The sequence below is a fragment of the Bufo bufo genome, chromosome 5 (genome assembly GCF_905171765.1).
Source record: "Bufo bufo chromosome 5, aBufBuf1.1, whole genome shotgun sequence".
Taxonomy (NCBI): Eukaryota; Metazoa; Chordata; class Amphibia; order Anura; family Bufonidae; genus Bufo; species Bufo bufo.
Window position 1 is genome coordinate 217753769 of NC_053393.1, and position 23456 is coordinate 217777224.

Sequence of the window (23456 nt, forward strand, 5' to 3'; positions counted from 1 at the left end):
AAAATCGCGCATGTTCCCGCAACACCCGTGTGAAACCAGCCTTAAGGGGAAAAAAATTCCTTCCCGACTCCAATCAGGCAATCAGAATAACTCCCTGGATCAACGACCCCTCTCTAGTAGCTATAGCCTGTAATATTATTACACTCCAGAAATACATCCAGGCCCCTCTTGAATTCCTTTATTGTACTCACCATCACCACCTCCTCAGGCAGAGAGTTCCATAGTCTCACTGCTCTTACCGTAAAGAATCCTCTTCTATGTTTGTGTACAAACCTTCTTTCCTCCAGACGCAGAGGATGTCCCCTCGTCACAGTCACAGTCCTGGGAATAAATAGCTGATGGGAGAGATCTCTGTACTGACCCCTGATATATTTATACATACGGTAGTCATTAGATCTCCCCTTTTTGGTGATGCAATTTCAGTGTTGAGCAGTATATGTTTTTAAAAAAAATCCTGGAATGCTGTAGATTTCGCACTGGCCACTAGGTCTAAACTAAGTCAAGAATTCCTGTTTTTTGAACACTGCCACATGAGGCAATAGACAGGAGGGGACCTCAATGAATTTTATGGTAGAGATTTCTATGCAAGCTCTGTGACCTGTGCAGAGGTCGAGAGGGAGTAGATAAATTGTGACACCAACTAATGGAAATGGTGAAAGGCATGTTATCTATACAGAGGTGTCATTGTAATTCTGCCTTTGATAATGTGATGGCTACTGATTAGTTACCTGTACCGAACAGGAAGTCTCAACATACTAAAACTGCAGGATTTGAGTTTTTTCTTTTTATAGACAGTGGTATGAAAAAATAAAAATATCCCCAAAAGTTCTAAAAAGAAAAAAAGTTTAAACACTAGTTCATTTTCTGATGACACATTCCCTTTAAAGAATATCTGCAGTGCAAAGCTTTAATAAGATTTGTATATTTGTTTTCTTTTATATCTAGATTGCAGCACTGGTGGGTGTCCGTTAAATATTACTCTACAGCCTTCAGACTTGGGTGGCTTAAATCGGACCTTCATTTGGAACATCGTGACCTCCAAGAACAGTGGTCTTGTACTTGGCTTCTCCACTCCATGGCTGAGACAGATACATCCTTCAAGCCTGTGTTCAGACCTTGTTAGCTTCAATATCGGCACTTATGTTCGTGACTCGTCCTATAACATTGGAACTTTCTGCAGGAATGGTACTATTACACGTATTAAAGTTCAAGAAAGAGGAGTTATTGCTTTAAGTCTGCCATGGAATGCTAATATCAAAGGTCTTGGAATTAGCATCACAAACAGATCTTCCATTAGAAGTGAGTGTCAAAGGAAGTTTTATTGCATTTTGTAACATTTTCCTATGAATTTTGTTAACTTGGTGTACCATATCATTGTACTAAGGCCACGCCCACATCTGCCTTACGGTATTTCGGTACTGTTTTGGCATTCCTGACAGATCCCATTGTAGTGAATGGGGATTCGGTGGGCCCCAGCTGTACCGGATATGGCAATTCCGGCACCCTGACCTTGCCAGTACCACAATACCATAACTCAGATGTAAACCTACCCTAAGATCTACTCTTTTGATTACAGGATCAGAAAAACATGCCTACAATATACCTAAATTTAGTATTCTTTAATGTTCCCTAGCTGCATGTGTTTAGATCTCTGTCCACATCTTTGTTTGCACACTACTGTGATGACACATAATCGTAGTTATGATGTCATCTGAGTTCGGCTCACTACAGTAATGTCATCCATAGTAACATAACTTCAGTGGGCTGTAAGTGGCCAGCTCACTTGCCTGGAGAGTATAATTATTGAAGGTAAGTATAATGTTTTTTTATTTTAACATGATTTTTTTTTATTTTTTGCACCCCAATCTAAGTTTTTTAGGCCACATACACCTCCATGGTTATTTATTGCTTATTTTGGGTGTACATCACATGGGTTTCAGAGTATGCTTCCAATTTTTAAGATACATAAGCATGTCTTGTTCTACTGCCAATTTGCCATGGCACAGGATGCTGACAGTAAAGAACCCCTGTGCAAAAAGTATGTGCCCATTGCCATGAGGGATTATCAGACACGTCATACCTGCCACTAACACACTAGACACACATTCCACACATGCCACTAACACTCTGGACACATGCTCGCACATGTCACTCACAGACCGGATATGGTAATTGTGGCGCTGTAAGAAGTTGTAGTGGTTCACAGTGGCAGTCCTCTCCTTGGCTCTGCCTGGGCCATGCAATGTAAGGAGGGCGCACCCTTTTTCCCTTGGGGCACACCCTGGTATTGAGGCTTCATGGTGGATATTTGGCAGGATGCAAGACAGGAGAGCAGATGCAGACGCTGGTGGACCGATGGTAAGGTCAAGAACTAGGCCTGATTGGCTGCAATAAATAAAGTCTTTCTTTACTGAATAGATAATGAGAGTAGTAATGATGGTGGTATTGGTAGTACTTCCTCTCTATCTCTCACAAAATACACTTTGCAATCTCTAAAAAATCCTAGACATGTAATCCCGTTCTCATTTACTCTTTCTGCAATTTGTGGGCTGAGGGGTGCAGTTCCAAAATCCGGATGGCCAGTGTATCTCCAAGTGTGGTGGGCAATGAAGCAATATAACCTTTTCCCAGCAGTAAAGTCTTTTGCTATAAACGTGCGGTACCTTACTGACTTTATGCTGCATGTCCTTTATGGTTCTTGTCCTTCTAAGATATCTTCTCTCTTTCTGAGAGGTACTCTGGCAGCTTTTTTAGTCTCGGGAATGGTGTTTTTCTGGACGAGGCTTTACATAGGGCCTAGTCGGCAGCATCCGACATATGCACATCTTGTCTCTAGTTCTGACAGTAGACAGACCCCAAGAGGTGGGACCAACCCATCTCCTAGGCAGTAACTGCAAGACGGACAGACTTGACTCTATGCTGCCAATAATCAACCATTTGGGATACATAGTGCATAAAGACGTAAGTGTTTGTGCATTGCATCCCCATATGTAACTTGGTAAAATAAAATTAACCCTTGCAATGATCCACTGGGGCACTGCACACATCAGATACATGCCACACACACCACTAACACTCTGGACATGCTACACACACACACTAGACATTAATACACTGGGCAAATGGCGCACATGCCACTAACACACTGGACACATGATGAACACAGATGCAACTAATACATTAGATGCACACACGCTACTCACACAAGTATACACTGAACTTATCCTTGACTTTCCATACCTATCCAAGCAGCATATAGCCATGTTATCCCTTCATAGTCAGCAGTGTACCTGTGAAGCTCAGCCCCTTGTATTGGGGCTAAAACCTGAACTTCTGGCTAAGCCCCCTCTTTTCAGGTCCCATGTGTAGCAGAAGAGGCTGCACAGGTGGTTTGTCCACCCTGCTGTGGATTTACAGTAATATGATGCAGTACAGGCTTGTACCAAATGAATTATGCATTTCATGGCTTCATTTAGAGTGGTTAAGAGGAATTGTAAAATGTACCAAATGTATTAGTATCACTGAGCTTTCACAAAACTTCTGATGTGTCATAGTGGTTTTAGTTGATGGGGTCTGAGTGCTCGCTAGAAAGAAGAGAGAGAAGCGCTCACATGGTGCCCCCTCCTCACTGCAGAAGAGTGAATTAAGACAAGTCCATAGACTTTCTATTGAGCCCATCTCCTGCAGCGTGGAGAGACGGCACGCTATGTAAGCTCTTCTCTCTTCGTTCTAGCGATCAGTGGGGGTCTCGGAACTTGGAACCTCCACCCATCAAAACTTTAGATTTGTCACTATGACATAACAAAAGATTTTTGAAAGGTCAATAACCCTTTAAAGGGAACCTGTCACCGGGATTTTGTATATAGAGCTGAGGACATGGGTTGCTAGATGGCCGCTAGCACATCCGCAATACCCAGTCCCCATAGCTCTGTGTGCTTTTAGTGTGTCAAAAAAACGATTTGATACATATGCAAATTAACCTGAGATGAGTCCGGTCCCTGAGATGAGTCCTGTACATGAGATGAGTCAGGGACAGGACTCATCTCAGGTTAATTTGCATATGGATCAAATCGTTGTTGTTTTTTACACAATAAAAGCACACAGAGCTATGGGGGCTGGGTATTGCGGATGTGCTAGCGGCCATCTAGCAACCCATGTCCTCAGCTCTATACCCAAAATCCCGGGGACAGGTTCCCTTTAAGCCAATTAGAAGGTGTAAGGAACAAAAAAGGGTGTAACAAAGCTAGCGAGTTGTGTGACATTGTAATAAATTTGGTGCAGTTATCAAGATTTCCACAATCTCATAGAAGGGTGTATCTTGACAATATGTATGACCATGTTAATGAATACCCTGCACTGTCTGTAGTGTGTGAACGCCGTCTGAGGGGCTAAACCATAGAACTGGTGCAGCAGTGTCTAAGCCTGAAATTGGGCACAATGCAGAGCAGATCAGTCCTAGAAGACGTTGGTGTCATCCCATTTGGACCATGCCTCTGAGATACTGACAGATTTTTCTCTTCGCAGGACTGAGTATTGTTGAATCCATTTTCCAACAACAATCACTTGTAAATCTTCTGTCGGCGAACTACCCTGGCCCGTTTCCTCCTAATGAGCAAATGACCTGGAAATTCATCTTCCCTGAAAACTATGCAGCCAGTGTTCAGTTTCTCAATTATACTCTCCCCACGTGCGTGAAAAAGGAGGAGAATGTACTTTACTATCTGCCGAAATCGACGCTGCTAAAGCTGGCAGACAAGCAGCCCGCCAATATACTTAGTAGCTTCAATTTATCCCTGCAAAACTGTGAGGTAGATAAACCGACGAGTGGTTACCCGGGCCTAAGCCTGAACTTCAGCATCACCGTCCAGAAAAGTGAACAAAGTAAGTTGTTTTTTCTGAATATTAGTTGCAACAACCGTATGACATCCACTATATGGTTTATTTGCCTGTATACATTTATCCAGTTTCAGTAAGCTCCGATTTCGCTCACCCCCTAGTGCAGCTTTATTGCTGTCTCATCTAAAAATAATGCTGCATATTAGGAATTTATTAGCTTTTGTGTGATAAACTGAATTAGGTATCATTTTCATTGACCAGAAACCCTTTTAAATGATAAAATGCTGCAGGAAACCACCACTAGAGGGAGCTTTCACAATGCATCTAGGTTGCTGTATGCTTTAGGAAAGATCCCATCTCCTCCGTTAAATGGACCCATAGGCTCCATTACCTGAATGTCATTCAGTGCTGTGCTCCAATCAGCAGCATTTGGCAGGTTTTTTTAAATTATCTATTCATTTTTAAGTGTGTCTGGGACTGTCTAGTATTGCAATGGTGTTCTGTTCAGCTAAAACAGTTATTTTATTTTATTTTTGGTGGTTGGTATTAGTCTACCTTTTAGTAATGTATGATTTATGTGTCTCCATCTATCTTCAGATACAATCTACCCTCTGGATCTGCTGAATGAAAAAGGCCTGGTTGTGCGCATACGCAAGAGATTGTTTGGACGCCAGTTTACTCCTGTCTGTGTCATCTGTAAGGGATCTACAGACTGCAATTCTGATCTTGTGCTTGAGGGAGGGAAGTACTACAGAATCTCATTTCTTTGTGACAATCTGAACAGTCTGGTTGTAACAGCAGAAAAAGAAATAGGTAGGAATATGAATCTACATGATTTGATTCACAATCTTACTGTAAGCGCCATTTATTTAATCTGCCCATTGACAATATTTGGGGGGTATAGGTGGAGTATAAAATGTTGATGTTCATGCGCTTTATTTACTGTCTAGCTGTCACTTTTTTTTATTCTCCCCATTATTACGGTTACCAAAACTGCCAGGAGCTGGCTGTATACTTGTGAATTTTAGACACCCATAAAGGCTGCTTGAGAATATTTTCTGGTAATGTTAGCACATCTGTTAATTTGGGCGCGGAGTGGGGGCAGTCACTGGTATAGCTGGAAAATTGTTGATCATGCATTAACTGTTGTGACCTCAACAGGGCCAGATGGAAGTTTGTGGAAACCTCTACAGAACTTTTTCGTGTAGGAACCCCTCTCCAGAACCAGTCATATAATATGCACCTAACTAAAGATAGATATAAAAATTATGTAATGGTCATCAGATTCCATCAATGTCAAGGTTACCTATGACTATTAGGGCTCATGTACATGATTGAACATATTTTTTTTTCCGTGTACTTTCAGTTGTTTTTTTTGTGGCTCGTATGAGGAACCATTCACTTCGACGAGGCCGCAAAAAAAACAAAAATGACCCTGTGTGCATTCCGTATTCGTATGTCCACATGGCCGTTCCACAAAAAATTAGAACATGTCCGGATTATGGACACTGATAGGACTGTTCTATTAGGGGCGGGCTGTTCCGTTCCACAAAATGCGGGATCCAAGTGGCCAGTGCCCCCCCCCTCCCCTTTATTCAGACTGTCTTTTTCCTCGCATCAGATGCGCCACGTTAAACACCCCTTTCATTTTGGTGGATCTTGGGGCCATCCGTGCGCTAGAGTTTTCTGGTGTAAATTACATTAAAGAGGTTTGCTGCTTTCCGGTTACTGTTAATGGTCTTTGTAAAATGACTATATGGCACTTAGAAGTATATTTTTATAATTTTTTTGTTCTTTTTTTTTATATTCTGCACCATTTTCTATATTTCATAAGGTAGGATTCCTTGTTTGCCAAGTCCATTGTGCTGTCCACACAGAGGTCCAGTCCATAAAATGGCTGCTGATGGAGGGTCATGTGACCAGGCAAATAGCCTCCATGTAATGTCTCCTGCATTCAAATACACCGCACCTGCACCGACCCTCCATCAGCAGCCATCTTATGGACAGGTCTCCTTTGTGGACAGCACAGAAGATTTGCCCAACAAGGTGACGTGGCTTATGAAATGTAGTAAACAGCACAGAAAATCAACCAAGGATATTTTAGTAAGTGCCAAATAGTCATCTTATATACACCTTTGGTCAACAGTAGCCAGAAAGTGTCCAACCCATTTAAATATCCTGAGTTGCCTAGCCCCTGCCTCTAATACCCCACCACACCCTTACCCTGTGATGTCTACTTAAAGTGTTGAGCTCGTGCCAGCCCCCCCTTCCCCCCTTACTGTGCAAATAGGGCTTCTACAAACTGCCACAGGGGGTTTGATAATGGCCCCCTTCCCCTGTTGTAGAGTTTTTGGTAAAGGGTGAAAATAATAATAATAATATAATATAATATTATTAATTATTATTTATTATTATTATATTTTTTTTTTCTTCTATTATTTTCTTGCATACCACTTAACGTTGCAGTGTTGAGTATATAATGTATCTTTCTCTTTTGTTGTCTTTCTAGAATGCTGGAATCTCACCGCCTGTAACATCCGCAATATGTCCCTTACCATCCCTCAGTCCTTTATTGGCTTTCCGTTACAGCTGGAGAGTTACACCTGGAAGTTGATCGCTCCGGAATACATCAGTACTGAAATAGTTTCAAAGTCCACATACCTACAACAGCATGTTTCAGATAAACCATGCAATGCGACAACTGTGGGGTTTACCTACGATATCTTGAGTTCCACTAACAAAAGCCAATTTAAACTTGGGACTTTTTGCCCTAATGGATCGATTGAAAAGATTCAGATGAGAGACAATGTTACTATTATCCTAAATTTACCAAGGAATGGAGATCTCAACAAGCTTCCGACCCATGACCTCCAAGTGTCTTTTGTATCATTCATTGAAGGTATGGTGCTGGTACTAACCATAGGCCACACACTTCAGACAGAAGTAGGTTGACAGCTGAACAAGTGTTTGAACAAACAATCATCGCTGTTCGCTGTTAACCAAATGTACGATAGCTTGGTTGAAATCTTCAGTTTTGATTAACTCTAATGTACAGGTGAAACTCAAAAAATTTGAATATCGTGCAAAAGTCCATTTATTTCAGTAATGCAACTTAGAAGGAATTGCATTAATGCAGCTTAAAATTAGAATTTTGTGAAAAGGTTCAATATTCTAGGCTCAAAGTGTCACACTCTAGTCAGCTAATTAATCCATACCCCCTGAGCAAAGGGTGCCTGAGATTGTGACTTTGGGGTTTCATAAGCTATAAGCCATAATCATCCAAATGATAACAAATAAAGTCTTGAAATATCTCGCTTTGCATGTAACGAGTCTATCTCATATGTTAGTTTCACTTTTTAAGTAGCATTACTGAAATAAATGAACTTTGCACAATATTCAAATTTTTTGAGTTTCACCTGTATATGGCCACCTGTTAATTTAATGGATATTTTGCAAACTGCTACACATTGGTTGTGGCATGTTAAAGGGCATCTGTCAGCAGATTTGGGCCTATTAAACTGTCTAACTTGTTGTATGTGCATTTGGTAGCTGAAGACATCTATGTGAGTCCAATTTTCATATGTGTCTGCATTGCTGAGAAAAATGAAGTTGTAATATATGCAAATTAGCCTCTAGGAGCAATGGGGGCGTTACTGTTACTCCTAAAGGCTCAGCTCTCTCTGCAACTGCCTTGCACTTTGACAGGAACAGGCCGTGAAAACGCCATCGCTCCTTTCCTGTCAATCAAAGTTGAGCTGGAGCAGCAGTTGCAGAGAGAGCAGAGCCTCTAGGTGTAATGTTAATGCCCCCATTGCTCCTAGAGGCTCATTTGCATATATTAAAACATTATTTTTCTCAGCAACGCGGCCACGTATGAACATGGGACCAACAGAGATGCCTTCAGATGCCAAGTGCACACAAAAAGGTCAGCCAGTTTCATGGGTACAAATCTGCTGACATATGCCCTTTAAGCCCACTGGAGGGTCTTCACTCAATGTCTACTGAGCAAGTGTACAGTATTTCTACTAAGGCTACTTTCACACTAGTGGCACAGACCTCCGGCAGGCTGTTCCTTCGGGTGAACAGCCTGTCGGATCCGTCCTGCCGCTAGTGTGAAAGTAGCCTTAGTAGACATACTGTACATTTACTGTAGTACATCTATGTCTAGACTAGTAACTAACCTACTGTACATGTCATAATAAATAGGGTAATGGTCTAGTCAGAATTACTAGTAAGGCCCCTTGCAGACGAGCGTGTGTGGATTAGGTCCGGATGCGTTCAGTGAATACATTCAGTTTGGCTACCGATCGCGTTCCGTTGTTAATTTTTTTTTTTTTTGCACGGGTGCAATGCAATTTATTGCGTTTTGCACGCACGTGATAAAAAACTGAATGTTTACAAACAACATCTCTTAGTAACCATCTTGCTTGCGGATGCGATGCGATTTTCACACAGCCCCATTCGCTTCTATGGGGACAGCGTTGCGTGAAAATCACAGAATATAGAACATGCTGCGATTTTCACACAAAGCACAAGTGATGCGTAAAAAACATTGCTCATCTACACAGCCCCATTGAAATTAATGGGTCCTGATTCCGTGCAGGCGCCATGCGTTCGCATCACTCATTGCACCCGCGCGGAATACTCGCTCGTCTGCAAGGGGCCTTTTTGTTAGTATGAATGTTTATACTGTACGTGTAGCCCAGTGTCTGCAGTATCTGTACTCATTGGAGGGGAATTTATCATGAGGGGAATATTTGAAGTCAGTTTTACTTGAGTCTTTGTTGGAGTACTTTACGCCACATTTACCAAATGTCGCATGTTTGATAAATTTGTGTTATCCTTAAACTTTACACTTTTGTCTAGATCAGCTACACCAGTTTTCCTGCTCCATGTTCCTACTGGAGTGAGATTGCGACTTTTTAAAAAAAAAAGTCTGTGCTGAATGGAGTGAAGCTCATTAACATAACTAACCACACCTACTTTCCCACCCATATTTCAAAACTGGAGTGACTGGTGTAAAAATACAAAAAGTTGTAATTTTTTGTGTGCAAGTGAGCCCAAAACGTTGCAAGAGCATCATTTTGCGGCTTTTGAAATCAGAATTCTGGAGTAGAGGTATGATAAATCTGGGCCTTTTATTGTGGCTATATGTGCAGCTGTATGTCTATTACTTATTATTATTGTTTTTTCGATTGAAGTCATCTGTTGCTAGTAAAAATTTATGGGATTGTCCCAAGTGTTGAATACTGATAACCTGCCCTCAGGACAGGTCATCAATATCCGACTCCTAGAACCTCCACTGATCAGCTGTTTGAAGAGTCAGCAGCTTCCTCATAGCTTACCACAACAGCGCCATACATTTGGATAGTGGCTGTGCTTGGTATTACAGCTCAGCACCATTGACTTGAAGGGAACTAGGCTGCGCCCAGGCCATGTGACTGATGAACGTAACGTCACTCGCCTAAGAAGAGGCCGCGGTGCTAACGTCTCTAAAAACAGCGCATCAGCAGGAGTTCCAGAAGTCAGACCTCCCACTAATCAGTTAACCGGAGGATAGGTCATCAGTATTAAACACTCAGACAATCGCTTTAACTAGTACTTTTTAACCCCTTAGGGACGCATGACGTACCGGTACAGCATGTTTCCTGAGTCCTTAAGGACCCATGACGTACCGGTACGTCATGGGTTTAAACCGCGATTGCGGCGGGGGTTAATTGTGACCCCCCCCCCCCCCCGTATCGGCGATCGCCTCAAACCGCAGGTCAATTCAGACCTGCGGTTTGCGGCTTTTAACTGCGGTTGCGGCGGTGGTATCGGGTCCCCATGCGTCTGTGGGGGGGGGGGGGCCCGATGGCATGGAAGGCAGCGCGATGTCTAAGGAAGGCATCGCGCTGCCTTCCAGTGAAGAGCCTGTGAGATCCAGCACCCTGGATCTCACAGGCCCTGGAAGCTGTATGAGTAATACACACAGTATTACTCATACAGCCAATGCATTCCAATACAGAAGTATTGGAATGCATTGTAAAGTAATATACCCCCCAAAGTTCAAGTCCCAAAGTGGGACAAAAAATAAAGTGAAAAAAAAGTTGAAAAAATAAAGTTTTCCCCCCAAAAAAATTTAAGTTTCAAGTAAAAATAAACAAAAACGTAATTTTCCCCAAATAAAAAATAGGGGGGGGGGAGGGGGGGAAGTATACATATTGGGTATCGCCGCGTCCGTATCGACCGGCTCTATAAAAATATCACATGACCTAACCCCTCAGATGAACACTGTAAAAAATTTAAAATAAAACTGTGCTAAATAAACCATTTTTTGTCACCTTACATCACAAAAAGTGTAATAGCAAGCGATCAAAAATTCACACGCACCCCAAAATAGTGCCAATAAAACCGTCATCAAATCCTGCAAAAATCATACCCTACCCAAGGTAATTGCCCAAAAACTGAAAAAATTATGGCTCTGACTATGGAAATACTAAACATGATTTATTTTTTTTGCTTCAAAAATGAAATCGTTGTGTGAAACCTTACATAAATAAAAAAAGAAGTATACATATTAGGTATTGCCGCATCCGTGACAACCTGGTCTATAAAAATATCACATGATCTAACCTGTCAGATGAATGTTGTAAATAACAAAAAATAAAAACGGTGCCAAAACAGCTATTTCTTGTTATCTTGCCTCACAAAAAGTGTAATATAGAGCAACCAAAAATCATATGTACCCTAAACTAGTACCAACACTACTGCCACCCTATCCAGTAGTTTCTAAAATGGGGCCACTTTTTTGGAGTTTCTACTCTAGGGGTGCATCAGGGGGCTTAAAATGGGACATGGTGTCAAAAAAAACAGTCAAGCAAAACCTGCCTTCCAAAAACCGTATGGCATTCCTTTCCTTCTGCGTCCTGCCGTGTGCCCGTACAGTGGTTTACGACCACATATGGGGTGTTTCTGTAAACTACAGAATCAGGCCCATAAATATTAAGTTTGGTTTGGCTGTTAACCCTTGCTTTGTAACTGGAAAAAAATTATTAAAATGGAAAATCTGCCAAAAAAGTGAAATATTTTCCATTAATTCTTGTGGAACACCTAAAGGGTTAAAAAAGTTAGTAAAATCAGTTTTGAATACCTTGAGGGGTGTAGTTTATAGAATGCAGTCATTTTTGGGTGGTTTCTATTATGTAAGCCTCGCAAAGTGACTTCAGACCTGAACTGGTCCCTAAAAATTGGGTTTTTGAAAATTTCTGAAAAATTCCAAGATTTGCTTCTAAACTTCTAAGCCTTGTAACATCCCCAAAAAAATAAATATCATTCCCAAAATGATCCAAACAGGAAGTAGACATATGGGGAATGTAAAGTAGTAATTATTTTTGGAGGTATTACTATGTATTATAGAAGTAGAGAAATTGAAACTTGGAAATTTGCAATTTTTTGCAAATTTTGGGTAAATTTGGTATTTTTTTTTATAAATAAAAATGATTTTTTTAAATTTCATTTTACCAGTGTCATGAAGTACAATATGTGACGAAAAAACTATCTCAGAATGGCCTGGATAAGTCAAAGCGTTTTAAAGTTATCAGCACTTAAAGGGCTTCTGTCACCCCATTAAACCGTTTTTTTTTTTTTTTCTTTACTAATAATCCCTATAGTGCGATCTCATGATACATAAGCTAATTAATGATTTTCGTTCAGTATAATTTGCTAAAAATCGATTTTTTAAATATGCTAATTACCTTGCTACCAGCAAGTAGAGCGGCTACTTGCTGGTAGCAGCCGCATCCTCCGATCGTAATGACGCCCCCTCTGCATTCTGATTGACAGGGCCAGGGAAGGGAATCGTTCTCTGCTGGCGCTGTTAGAATTTGAAATCTCGCGCCTGCGCCGTACCTGTCTTCAATCGGCGCAGGCGCACTGAGAGGCGGCCGCTCGCTCGACCGCTCCATCCTCAATGCGCCTGCGTCGATGACGTCATCGCATACACCCGGAAGAGAAGACGCCGGCATCGCTGGAAGGAGGCGGAGAGTCTGGATGACGTCGCTGGATGCTCGAATCAGGTAAGTATGTATGTAATAAGCATGCTGCCACAAAAACCACCAACGAAATGGGAATAAAAAACAAAAAATGATTTTTATCAAAAGTACAATTATTAACACTATACCACCAACGAATATGAATAATAAGCCCTACTCAATAAATATACAGATGCTTATATATGACACATATCTAAATATCTGTATATATCTGTCAAATAGTGTGTGTGTGTGTGTGTGTGTGTATATATGTGTGTATATATATATATATATATATATATATATATATATATATATATTTTAGTGTAAGTGATATATATCATTATATATGTTTCTTTGTGTGTATATATATATATATATATGTTCACGGACTGGCATATATATATACACATAGAAACAGATATAGAGATACACATAAATATAATATATATAGATAGATAGATAGATAGATAGATAGAGTAATTCCGATATATTATCATAAAGATATATATAGAAAGAGTCGTGATGGACAGGCAGAGATGGACAGGCAGAGATGGACAGGCAGAGATGGACAGGCAGAGATGGACAGGCAGAGATGGACAGGCAGAGATGGACAGGCAGAGATGGACAGGCAGAGATGGACAGGCAGACATGGACAGGCAGACATGGACAGGCAGACATGGACAGGCAGACATGGACAGGCAGACATGGACAGGCAGACATGGACAGGCAGACATGGACAGGCAGACATGGACACGCAGACATGGACAGGCAGAGATGATACGCAGACATGGATAGGCATAGAGGGACACGGAGAGATGGACAGGCAGACATGGACAGGCAGCGATACATAGGCAGCGATACATAGGCAGAGAATGTCTGCGTGTCCATGTCTGCGTGTCCATGTCTGCGTGTCCATGTCTGCGTGTCCATGTCTGCCTGTCCATGTCTGCCTGCCCATGTCTGCCTTCCCTATATCGGAATTACTCTATGTATATATGTGTGTATATATATATATATATATAGACACACATATATATATATATATATATATATATATATATATATATATAGACACATATATACATAGAGTAATTCCGATATAGGGAAGGCAGACATGGACAGGCAGACATGGACAGGCAGACATGGACAGGCAGACATGGACACGCAGACATGGACACGCAGACATGGACACGCAGACAGGGACAGGCAGACATTCTCTGCCTATGTATCGCTGCCTATGTATCGCTGCCTGTCCATCTCTGCCTGTCCATCTCTCCGTGTCCCTCTATGCCTATCCATGTCTGCGTATCCATCTCTGCCTGTCCATGTCTGCGTGTCCATGTCTGCGTATCCATCTCCCCGTCTCCATCTCTGCCTGTCCATCTCTGCCTGTCCATCTCCCCGTGTCCATCTCTGCGTCTCCATCTCTGCCTGTCCATCTGTGCCTGTCTATCACGACTCTTTCTATATATATCTTTATGATAATATATCGGAATTACTCTATCTATCTATCTATATATATTATATTTATGTGTATCTCTATATCTGTTTCTATGTGTATATATATGCCAGTCCGTGATGGACACGCAGACATGGACACGCAGACATGGACAGGCAGAGATGGATACGCATAGAGGGACACGGAGAGATGGACAGGCAGAGATGGACAGGCAGCGATACATAGGCAGCGATACATAGGCAGAGAATGTCTGCCTGTCCCTGTCTGCGTGTCCATGTCTGCGTGTCCATGTCTGCGTGTCCATGTCTGCCTGTCCATGTCTGCCTGTCCATGTCTGCCTGTCCATGTCTGCCTGTCCATGTCTGCCTGTCCATGTCTGCCTGTCCATGTCTGCGTGTCCATGTCTGCCTGTCCCTATATCGGAATTACTCTATGTATATATGTGTGTATATATATATATATATATATATGTGTGTGTGTATATATATATATATATATATATATATATACATACATATACATATACATATACATAGAGTAATTCCGATATAGGGACACGCAGACATGGACACGCAGACATGGACACGCAGACATGGACACGCAGACATGGACACGCAGACATGGACACGCAGACATGGACACGCAGACAGGGACAGGCAGACATTCTCTGCCTATGTATCGCTGCCTATGTATCGCTGCCTGTCCATCTCTCCGTGTCCCTCTATGCCTATCCATGTCTGCGTATCCATCTCTGCCTGTCCATGTCTGCGTGTCCATGTCTGCGTATCCATCTCCCCGTCTCCATCTCTGCCTGTCCATCTCTGCCTGTCCATCTGTGCCTGTCTATCACGACTCTTTCTATATATATCTTTATGATAATATATCGGAATTACTCTATCTATCTATCTATATATATTATATTTATGTGTATCTCTATATCTGTTTCTATGTGTATATATATGCCAGTCCGTGAATATATATATATATATATATATATATATATATATAGTAATATATACACAAAGAAACATATATAATGATATATATCACTTACACTAAAATATATGTGTGTGTATATATATATATATATATATATATATATGCACACACACACACTATTTGACAGATATATACAGATATTTATATATGTGTCATATATAAGCATCTGTATATTTATTGAGTAGGGCTTATTATTCATATTCGTTGGTGGTATAGTGTTAATAATTGTACTTTTGATAAAAATAATTTTTTGTTTTTTATTCCCATTTCGTTGGTGGTTTTTGTGGCAGCATGCTTATTACATACATACTTACCTGATTCGAGCATCCAGCCACGTCATCCAGACTCTCCGCCTCATTCCAGCGATGCCGGCGTCTTCTCTTCCGGGTGTATGCGATGACATCATCGACGCAGGCGCATTGAGGATGGAGCGGTCGAGCGAGCGGCCGCCTCTCAGTGCGCCTGCGCCGATTGAAGACAGGTACGGCGCAGGCGCGAGATTTCAAATTCTAACAGCGCCAGCAGAGAACGATTCCCTTCCCTGGCCCTGTCAATCACAATGCGGAGGGGGCGTCATTACGATCGGAGGATGCGGCTGCTACCAGCAAGTAGCCGCCCTACTTGCTTGTAGCAAGGTAATTAGCATATTTCAAAAATCGATTTTTAGCAAATTCTACTGAACGAAAATCCTTAATTAGCTTATGTATGCTGAGATCGCACTATAGGGATTATTAGTAAAGAAAAAAACCAAAAACGGTTTAATGGGGTGACAGAAGCCCTTTAAAGTGACACTGGTCAGATTTACAAAAAATGGCCAAGTCCTTAAGGTGAAATAGGGCTGAGTCCTTAAGGGGTTAAATACCTTTTATATACCACAAATATATTTACATTACTAGTGTAGGCTGTATTAGGATTTGGTTTGCTTATAGGAATTCTTTTTGATGTCATGTAGGCTGCAACAAATATAAAAACACTTAAAGAAGCTGTCCAACCCTTTTGAAATAATGGCCTATATAGACCATCAGTATCTTATCGGTGGGGGTCCGCATTTGAACAGCACTGCTGTAACCAGCACCAACCACTGTGCAACAGATTGAGCTGTGTAGTTCCGAAGCCAGAGCTACTGTAGAACAGCTGATCGGCATGGGTGTATCAGAAAGTGATGGCCTATTGTCTAAAACTTTTGGTCCTAGCATTTATACAAATGTTACTTTGACAGCTACTGCTTACCTAAACATTCCAGACCGAGTACACCCCTTTATGGCAATGGAATTCTCTAATGCCAATTGCCTCTTTCAGTAGGACAATGCACCCTACCACACCGTAGACATTGTTCAGAAATGATTTGAGGAGCACGATAAAGATTTCAAGGAGTTGTCTTGGCCTCCAAATTCTCCAGATCTAAATCCAATCCAAGCATCTGTGGGATATGCTGGAAAAACAAGTTAGATCCATGCAGGCCACACTCCATGGATCAGATACCACAAGACACCTCCAGTGAACCTTTGGAGTCCATGCCTCAAATGGTCAGAGCTGTATAAAGGGGACTTGGACTGTATAAGACTTGGACATTATTAGGCATTATTTTCACATTGTGGATGATTGATATACAGTGTTTATTCGTAATATTTTGGGCTTTGGTAGCAATGCTCTTTAATAACTCTGAAGATCCTACAATGATTTGCTACATTACAGAGTTCCCTTCTCTTTCCTACTTGGTGTTTTTTAGTGTATGTTTTCTTAATCGTTAGTATTTTTTTTTTCAGAGGAGTGCATATTCACTGTGTCTCCAAAAACTGAAGATACCATCTATCTACAAACGCCACAATGGGACAACGGGCTTCCAGATTACGTGTCTGTTTCATGGAGTATAAATTTACCTAAAAAGAGATCTGGAAGGTTGAAATTCGGTCAAGACAAGATGGACATATCATGTGAAATGGGCCGTGCGTATGTCAATATAAGGGAACAGCAAGATGATGGGCCAGGCATAGTACGAAGAGAGGATCAACAACTACCTAGTGTATTGGATATGTACTCTGCATTCTGGGTTAACATTTCCAACTGCAAACCATGGACGGGGACAAGGAAGCTTAAACTGCAGGTGTCTATTACCTTCAATCAAATATCCCCAGGTGAGATTTTGCTTATTAATATTTCATAGCAACATACACTACATAGTTGCCAACTGTCCCGAATTTTCAGGGATTGTCCCTGGTTTTCAGAGAGTCCAAGCAAAAATGGGGCTAACGACAACCTTGCCCATAAATGGCCATTTCTGGGTGGAGTTGGACATTCCCAAGGGCGAGTTTTGAATGTCCCGATTTTTCTTTCCTTAGAGGGCGACTCCTTGCCATGGTTACAGGCCTAAGTATTAAGATACTTTGACATCAGCGTTTTGGAATTCCGGTTTTGGGGATCTCAAAGCCGGGCCAAAACAGTTCAGTTTAGGTCCAATGTATTGTGAATGCAGTATGCATTCCGTTTTGTGACCGGACACAAAACCGCTGCAAGATCGAAACGGAAAAAAACAGATCCGTCACTAAAACATTGACTTGCATTGTTTTTAGTGACTGATCCAGTTTGTTCCATTTTGATTAAACACAACTGCATCCTAATGGAATGAATGCATCCTGATGTGTTAAATCAAACAGAACCATTTTGGTCCGCTTTTGAGATCCTCAGCCGTATCTCAAAGCTAGAAACCAAAGCGCAGATGTGAAAGGAGCCTTAAAAGGTCATTAGCAAGACATTTGTACTGTGTGTTCATATATTTGTAATGTAAGAATGTAATTGCATCTCCCCTAAGCCACCTTTTTCCCCACACTGAATGAAAAGTTTTGCACGTTTCACCCATTCCCCTGACCTTCTCCCTAGTGGCGTGCCTAAGGTGTTTGGCACCCAGGGCGGGTCCTTTCTCTGGCACAACCACCCCCCGCCACCAATACGTTAAAGAAATTGTACCCCCCTCACAGTAGTATTACACTCATTGTACAACCTTCACAGTAGTTTTGTCCAGATATGTGCTCCCTCACAGTATTTATGCCTTTCACTATACAACTTTCACAGTAATTATACCAACATCGTGCCCCCTTAAAGTACTTATCCCTTCATTATGCCCCTTCACAGTAGTTATGCCCTCATTGTGCACCCCGCTACAGTAGTTATGTCCTCTCCGTGCCCCTTTCACAGCTGTAATGCCCATTCTGTGACCCATAACAGTAGTAATGTCCTCTGTGTCCCTTCACAGTAGTAATGCCTATTGGGCCACATAACAGTTATGCCCACCTCCTTCACAGGATTAATGCCCTCCGTGCCTCCTTCACAGGATTAATGCCCTCCGTGCCTCCTTCACAGGATTAATTCCCTCCGTGCCTCCTTCACAGTATTAATGCCCTCTGTGCCTCTTCATAGTATTAATGCCCATTGTGCCCCCTTCATAGTAATAATGCCCTTTGTGTCCCCTTCACAGCACTAATTCCAATTGTGCCCCCTCCATAGTAGTAATGCCCTCTGTGCCAGTGCTGAAGGCTCAGGCTTCTCCCACACAGGCCGGCAGCGCGATCTGTGCCTGCAGGCTGAATGGTGGAGCAGGGAGAAGTCCCCGTGCGTCACCATTCAGTGCGCCTCGGGCCTTTAGAAAAGGAGCGCGAGGAGCTGAGCGGTGAGTGAATGACGGGACCCAGCTCCTGGCGCTCCAGCAATCAGCACTTCCATCTATACTGATGGAAGAGCTTATTGCTTCTGTTACCCCCTGACAGCGGGCGTTCCGTCCCTGCCCTTAGTACGCCACTGCTTCTCACAGTACTGCACTCGCTCAAATTTAGTTATGTGCTTTCTATACATAGGTGGTCTGACTAGTGGTGTTGTATAGAGGCACACTATGTTCTTGTAATGTGCGCGTGTGCCTCTTTTGATGCGTCCTATGCTACCTGGCAAAAGTTGCTAAAATTTACTGTTTTAAGTCTGGAAAATCCCTTTTTAAAGCAATTTAGAGTCAGAGTTACATGACCTGAAGCTGCAACCTAAAGAAAGCTATGGTAATTACCAAGTTGATAGTAGTAGACTGATTTTGTCTACTTGGTTTGGTAGCAACAAAATATGTATCTGCAAAGATATGCTTTGTCAAAAAGGTGCGTGGTAGACTGCTGACTGTCGCATAAAATTGTCGGCATTGTAATAGGACTTAAGTTCTTGGTTTTACACGCCAGTTAAGTAAAACAAACAAAACAATAAAGGAGGTGGTTAGGAAGAACTTTAGACAAGGAATATCCCACTCAAAAGGCACCAACGTTGATAGGACTATTGGTAGATTATTAACGTATAAATCTCTAAAAAAGAAAAACAACAACAATGGGGGAGGCTGCTAAAAAATAGCGTTAGCAGCAGGCTAAACGCTTCGATAGTCAGGAGAAAAAGTGCATATAAAATTTTGGTCTATAATGTTATCGACCTTCTTAATTAACAGCTACACAAAAAGCGCCTAATCCCCAAAAACATCAATGATAAGAATCAGTGGTAAAAAAATATAATAGATATTTCTCTATACAGTACTTTTAAGAACTATTGGCGTCATAAATGGGGAATTGTATTATAAAGACAAACTTTGGAAGTTGCTACTCACTTCACTGGGGGGCTGTCAAACAGGTTATACTCAAGACACCTGAGACAGTAAGACACTACAAGCGAACCTGGCCGGGGGGTACTGTCTCAGGTGTCTCGAGTATAACCTGTTTGACAGCCCCCCAGTGAAGTGAGTAGCAACTTCCAAAGTGTGTTTTTATAATACAATTCCCCATTTATGACGCCAATAGTTCTTAAAAGTACTGTATAGAGAAATATCTATTATATTTTTTTACCACTGATTCTTATCATTGATGTTTTTGGGGATTAGGCGCTTTTTGTGTAGCTGTTAATTAAGAAGGTCGATAACATTATAGACCAAAATTTTATATGCACTTTTTCTCCTGAAATGGCCAGTTACACAGAGAGAGACTTTGGGGGGAGATTGATTTAAACTGGTGTAAAGTAGAACTGGCTTAGTTGCCCATAGCAACCAATCCGATTCCACCTTTCATTTTCCATTGGAGCTGTGAAAACTGAAAGGTGGAATCTAGTTGCTATGGGCAACTAAGCCAGTTCTACCAGTTTGATAAACGACCCCCTTTATTTTTTTTGATACTGTGCTGAAAATATTAACTAAATATTTACATTAAAATACAAATAAATCAAAGTCTCGAGTGATAATTATCATGTTCTGGAAACAGTGGCTGGCCATTATGTAAGTACTGTAATAAATTTTTTTATCATTCATATATTTTTCTGTTTTTGTTTCTGCAGTTTTAACAATTATACTAATTGCAGCATCTGCAGCGCTTGGTGTTGTTCTGGCGATAATAGCCACGGTTTGCTGCATCAAAAAAAAGTAAGTGTATTGTAGGGAGATGAGAGTGAATGATTTACAACAGTCAAAATATCATAAATCGTACTATATCTTGGAATACAACAGCAACGCAAGACGTTCAAATCCCAGATGACATGCAATATATTAGGAGAGTTTTATCACAAGTAATAGAAATAAAGAAAGCGCCCAGTCAGATTACAGCTCTCATTTGAGAAAAGTGCATGACTATGAAAGCAGCATCTTGATTGGCTGCTATAGGCAACTGCTCCACTTATGCTTTCCATGGGTTCCTTTAAGTCTCCACCATAATGTATTCAAATGATACACAGAAGCTGTGTGGGAGGAAACATTAGGAGGAGATGGCAAGGGGATGATGAAGGGTGTAGTGGGCGGAGTTTTAGGACCAAGGAAAGGTGTAGTAGGCGTTTACATTTCTGGCAGCAGCACACAGCATTATGGGAAGTGTTTGTGGCTGCCGCACATCTACACCCACAACCTGGAAGTTTGGATTGTAAACTATGGCACACAGTGGGAGAAGAGATTAAAGTGAAGATTTGGGGAAAGTTTACAGGTGCACTATTATGCACTGTAGACTAGAAGAGGTTTACACAATTAAATGACTTTTTTAGGATTCCGCACAACCCCTTTAAATTGGCACGTCCATTATAGTAGTAAAATAGCCAATACTTATTCAAACCCTTATTTACATGCATTGCACTATAATTTGCTGCAAGTTAGTGGTGCAGAATATGCATTCCAATTCCACCAGCATCTGGGTTCACCCTAAAAGCTACTCCTGACTACTGATGTCCCGAACTATTCGCCGGCGAATAGTTCCCGGCGAAAATCGCTTGTTCGCCGCGGCGGGCGAACATATGCAATGTTCGGTCTGCCCCCTATTCGTCATCATTGAGCAAACTTTGACCCTGTACCTCAGTCAGCAGACACATTCCAGCCAATCAGCAGCAGACCCTCCCTCCCAGACCCTCCCACCTCCTGGACAGCATCCATTTTAGATTCATTCAGAAGCTGCAGTCTTAGTGAGAGGAGGGACAGTGCTGCTGCTGCTGATTTAATAGGGAAATCGATAGCTAGGCCAGTGTATTCAGTGTCCACTCCAGTCCTGAAAGACTCATCTGATCTCTGCTGTAAGGACAGCGTCCTGACAGCACCCCAAAAAGCCCTTTTTAGGGCTAGTACATCAGTCTGCTTTTTTTTTTTCCTCTGTAATCTAATTGCAGTTGCCTGCCAGCGTGTGTGTCAGACCCTGCAAGTGCACAGTATCACCAGTGCAACTCATATCTGGTGTCACAGTAGATTACATTTAAAAAATAATAATACATTTTTTGACTGTAATATAATAGCAGTCAGTTGCCTGCAAGTGTGTGTGTTTCAGGCCCTGCCAGTGCACAGTGTCACCAGTGCAACTCATATGTGGTGTCACAGTAGATTACATTTAAAAAAAAAAAAAATTTTGACTGTAATGTAATAGCAGTTAGTTGCCTGCAAGCGTGTGTGTCAGGCCTACAGCGTGTACTGTGCCAACTACTGCCAGTGCACAGTGCCACTCATATCTGGTGTCACAGTAGCTTGCACGCATAGTACAACTAAACTAATCTAAAGAAAATGACAGGCAGAGGCAGGCCACCCCGCAGGGGCCATCGTGGTTGTGGTGCTGTGATTCCCTTTGGCCCTAGAATAATGCCCAGTGTTCAGAGGCCATGTACCCTGAACTCGAAAAGTTCTGAGGACATAGTTGACTGGCTAACACAGGACACCCAATCTTCTACAGCTTCCGCTCGGAACCTTGATGCACCATCCTCCTCCAGCTCAGCTTCGGGCACCTCTCAAGTTACCACTCGCCCGCCTGCCGCCACCACTAACACTAGCACCACAGCTGCTTCACTTGATCTGTCAGAGGAGTTATTTACACATCAGTTGGAAGAAATGAGTGATGCGCAACCATTATTGCCAGAGGATGTAGATAACAGGGATATGTCTCAGTCAGGCAGCATTACACACATGGACGTACGGTGTGATGATGATGATGTTGTACCCACTGCTGCTTCCTTTGCTGAGTTGTCAGATACAAGTGAAGCGGTTGATGATGACTATGTGTCTGTGGATGTCACGTGGGTGCCCGCTCGAAGAGAAAAAGAACAGGGGGTAAGTTCAGATGGGGAGACAGAGAGGAGGAAGAGACGAGTTGGAAGCAGGGGGAGGTCGTCGCAAGGCGCTAGTGGCACAGTCAGACAGCATGTATCGGCACCCGGGGTCAGCCAGACAGCACGCCAATCAACGCATGCTGTTGCCACCACCAGAATGCCGTCATTGCAAAGCTCAGCAGTGTGGCATTTTTTTTGTGTGTCTGCCTCTGATAACAGCGATGCCATTTGCAACCTGTGCCAAAAGAAACTGAGTCGGGGGAAATCTAACACCCACCTAGGTACAACTGCTTTGCGAAGGCACATGATTTCACATCACAAACGCCTATGGGATCAACACATGATGACGTGTACAAGCAGCACACAAGCTCAAAGCCACAATCCTCCTCCTGGTCCAGCATCTTCAGCCACGTCAACCACTGCTGTCCTCCTTGCCCCCTCTCAACCATCCGCCACTCCGTCCCTTACCTTGAGCAGTTCCTGCTCATCTGCCCACAGTCAGGTGTCTGTCAAGGAAATGTTTGAGCGTAAGAAGCCAATATCACAGAGTCACCCTCTTTCCCAGCGTCTGACAGCTG

At 42.2% G+C, this 23456-nt stretch overlaps 1 protein-coding gene across 2 annotated transcripts in view; it reads left to right on the forward strand.

The window, feature by feature from the left end:
- CDCP1 (CUB domain containing protein 1) overlaps window positions 1–23456 on the forward strand; it is an 82422-nt gene that overhangs the window by 48191 nt on the left and 10775 nt on the right. Inside the window, exons 3-8 of one of the 2 annotated variants that reach the window (XM_040432945.1) lie at window positions 946–1299; window positions 4525–4881; window positions 5434–5649; window positions 7346–7735; window positions 17076–17444; window positions 20650–20734. In XM_040432945.1, coding sequence (XP_040288879.1) covers window positions 946–1299; window positions 4525–4881; window positions 5434–5649; window positions 7346–7735; window positions 17076–17444; window positions 20650–20734 — 1771 coding nt within the window. Of the gene's footprint in view, window positions 1–945; window positions 1300–4524; window positions 4882–5433; window positions 5650–7345; window positions 7736–17075; window positions 17445–20649; window positions 20739–23456 lie in introns of both variants that reach the window. The other variant, XM_040432946.1, reaches the window with a different exon arrangement.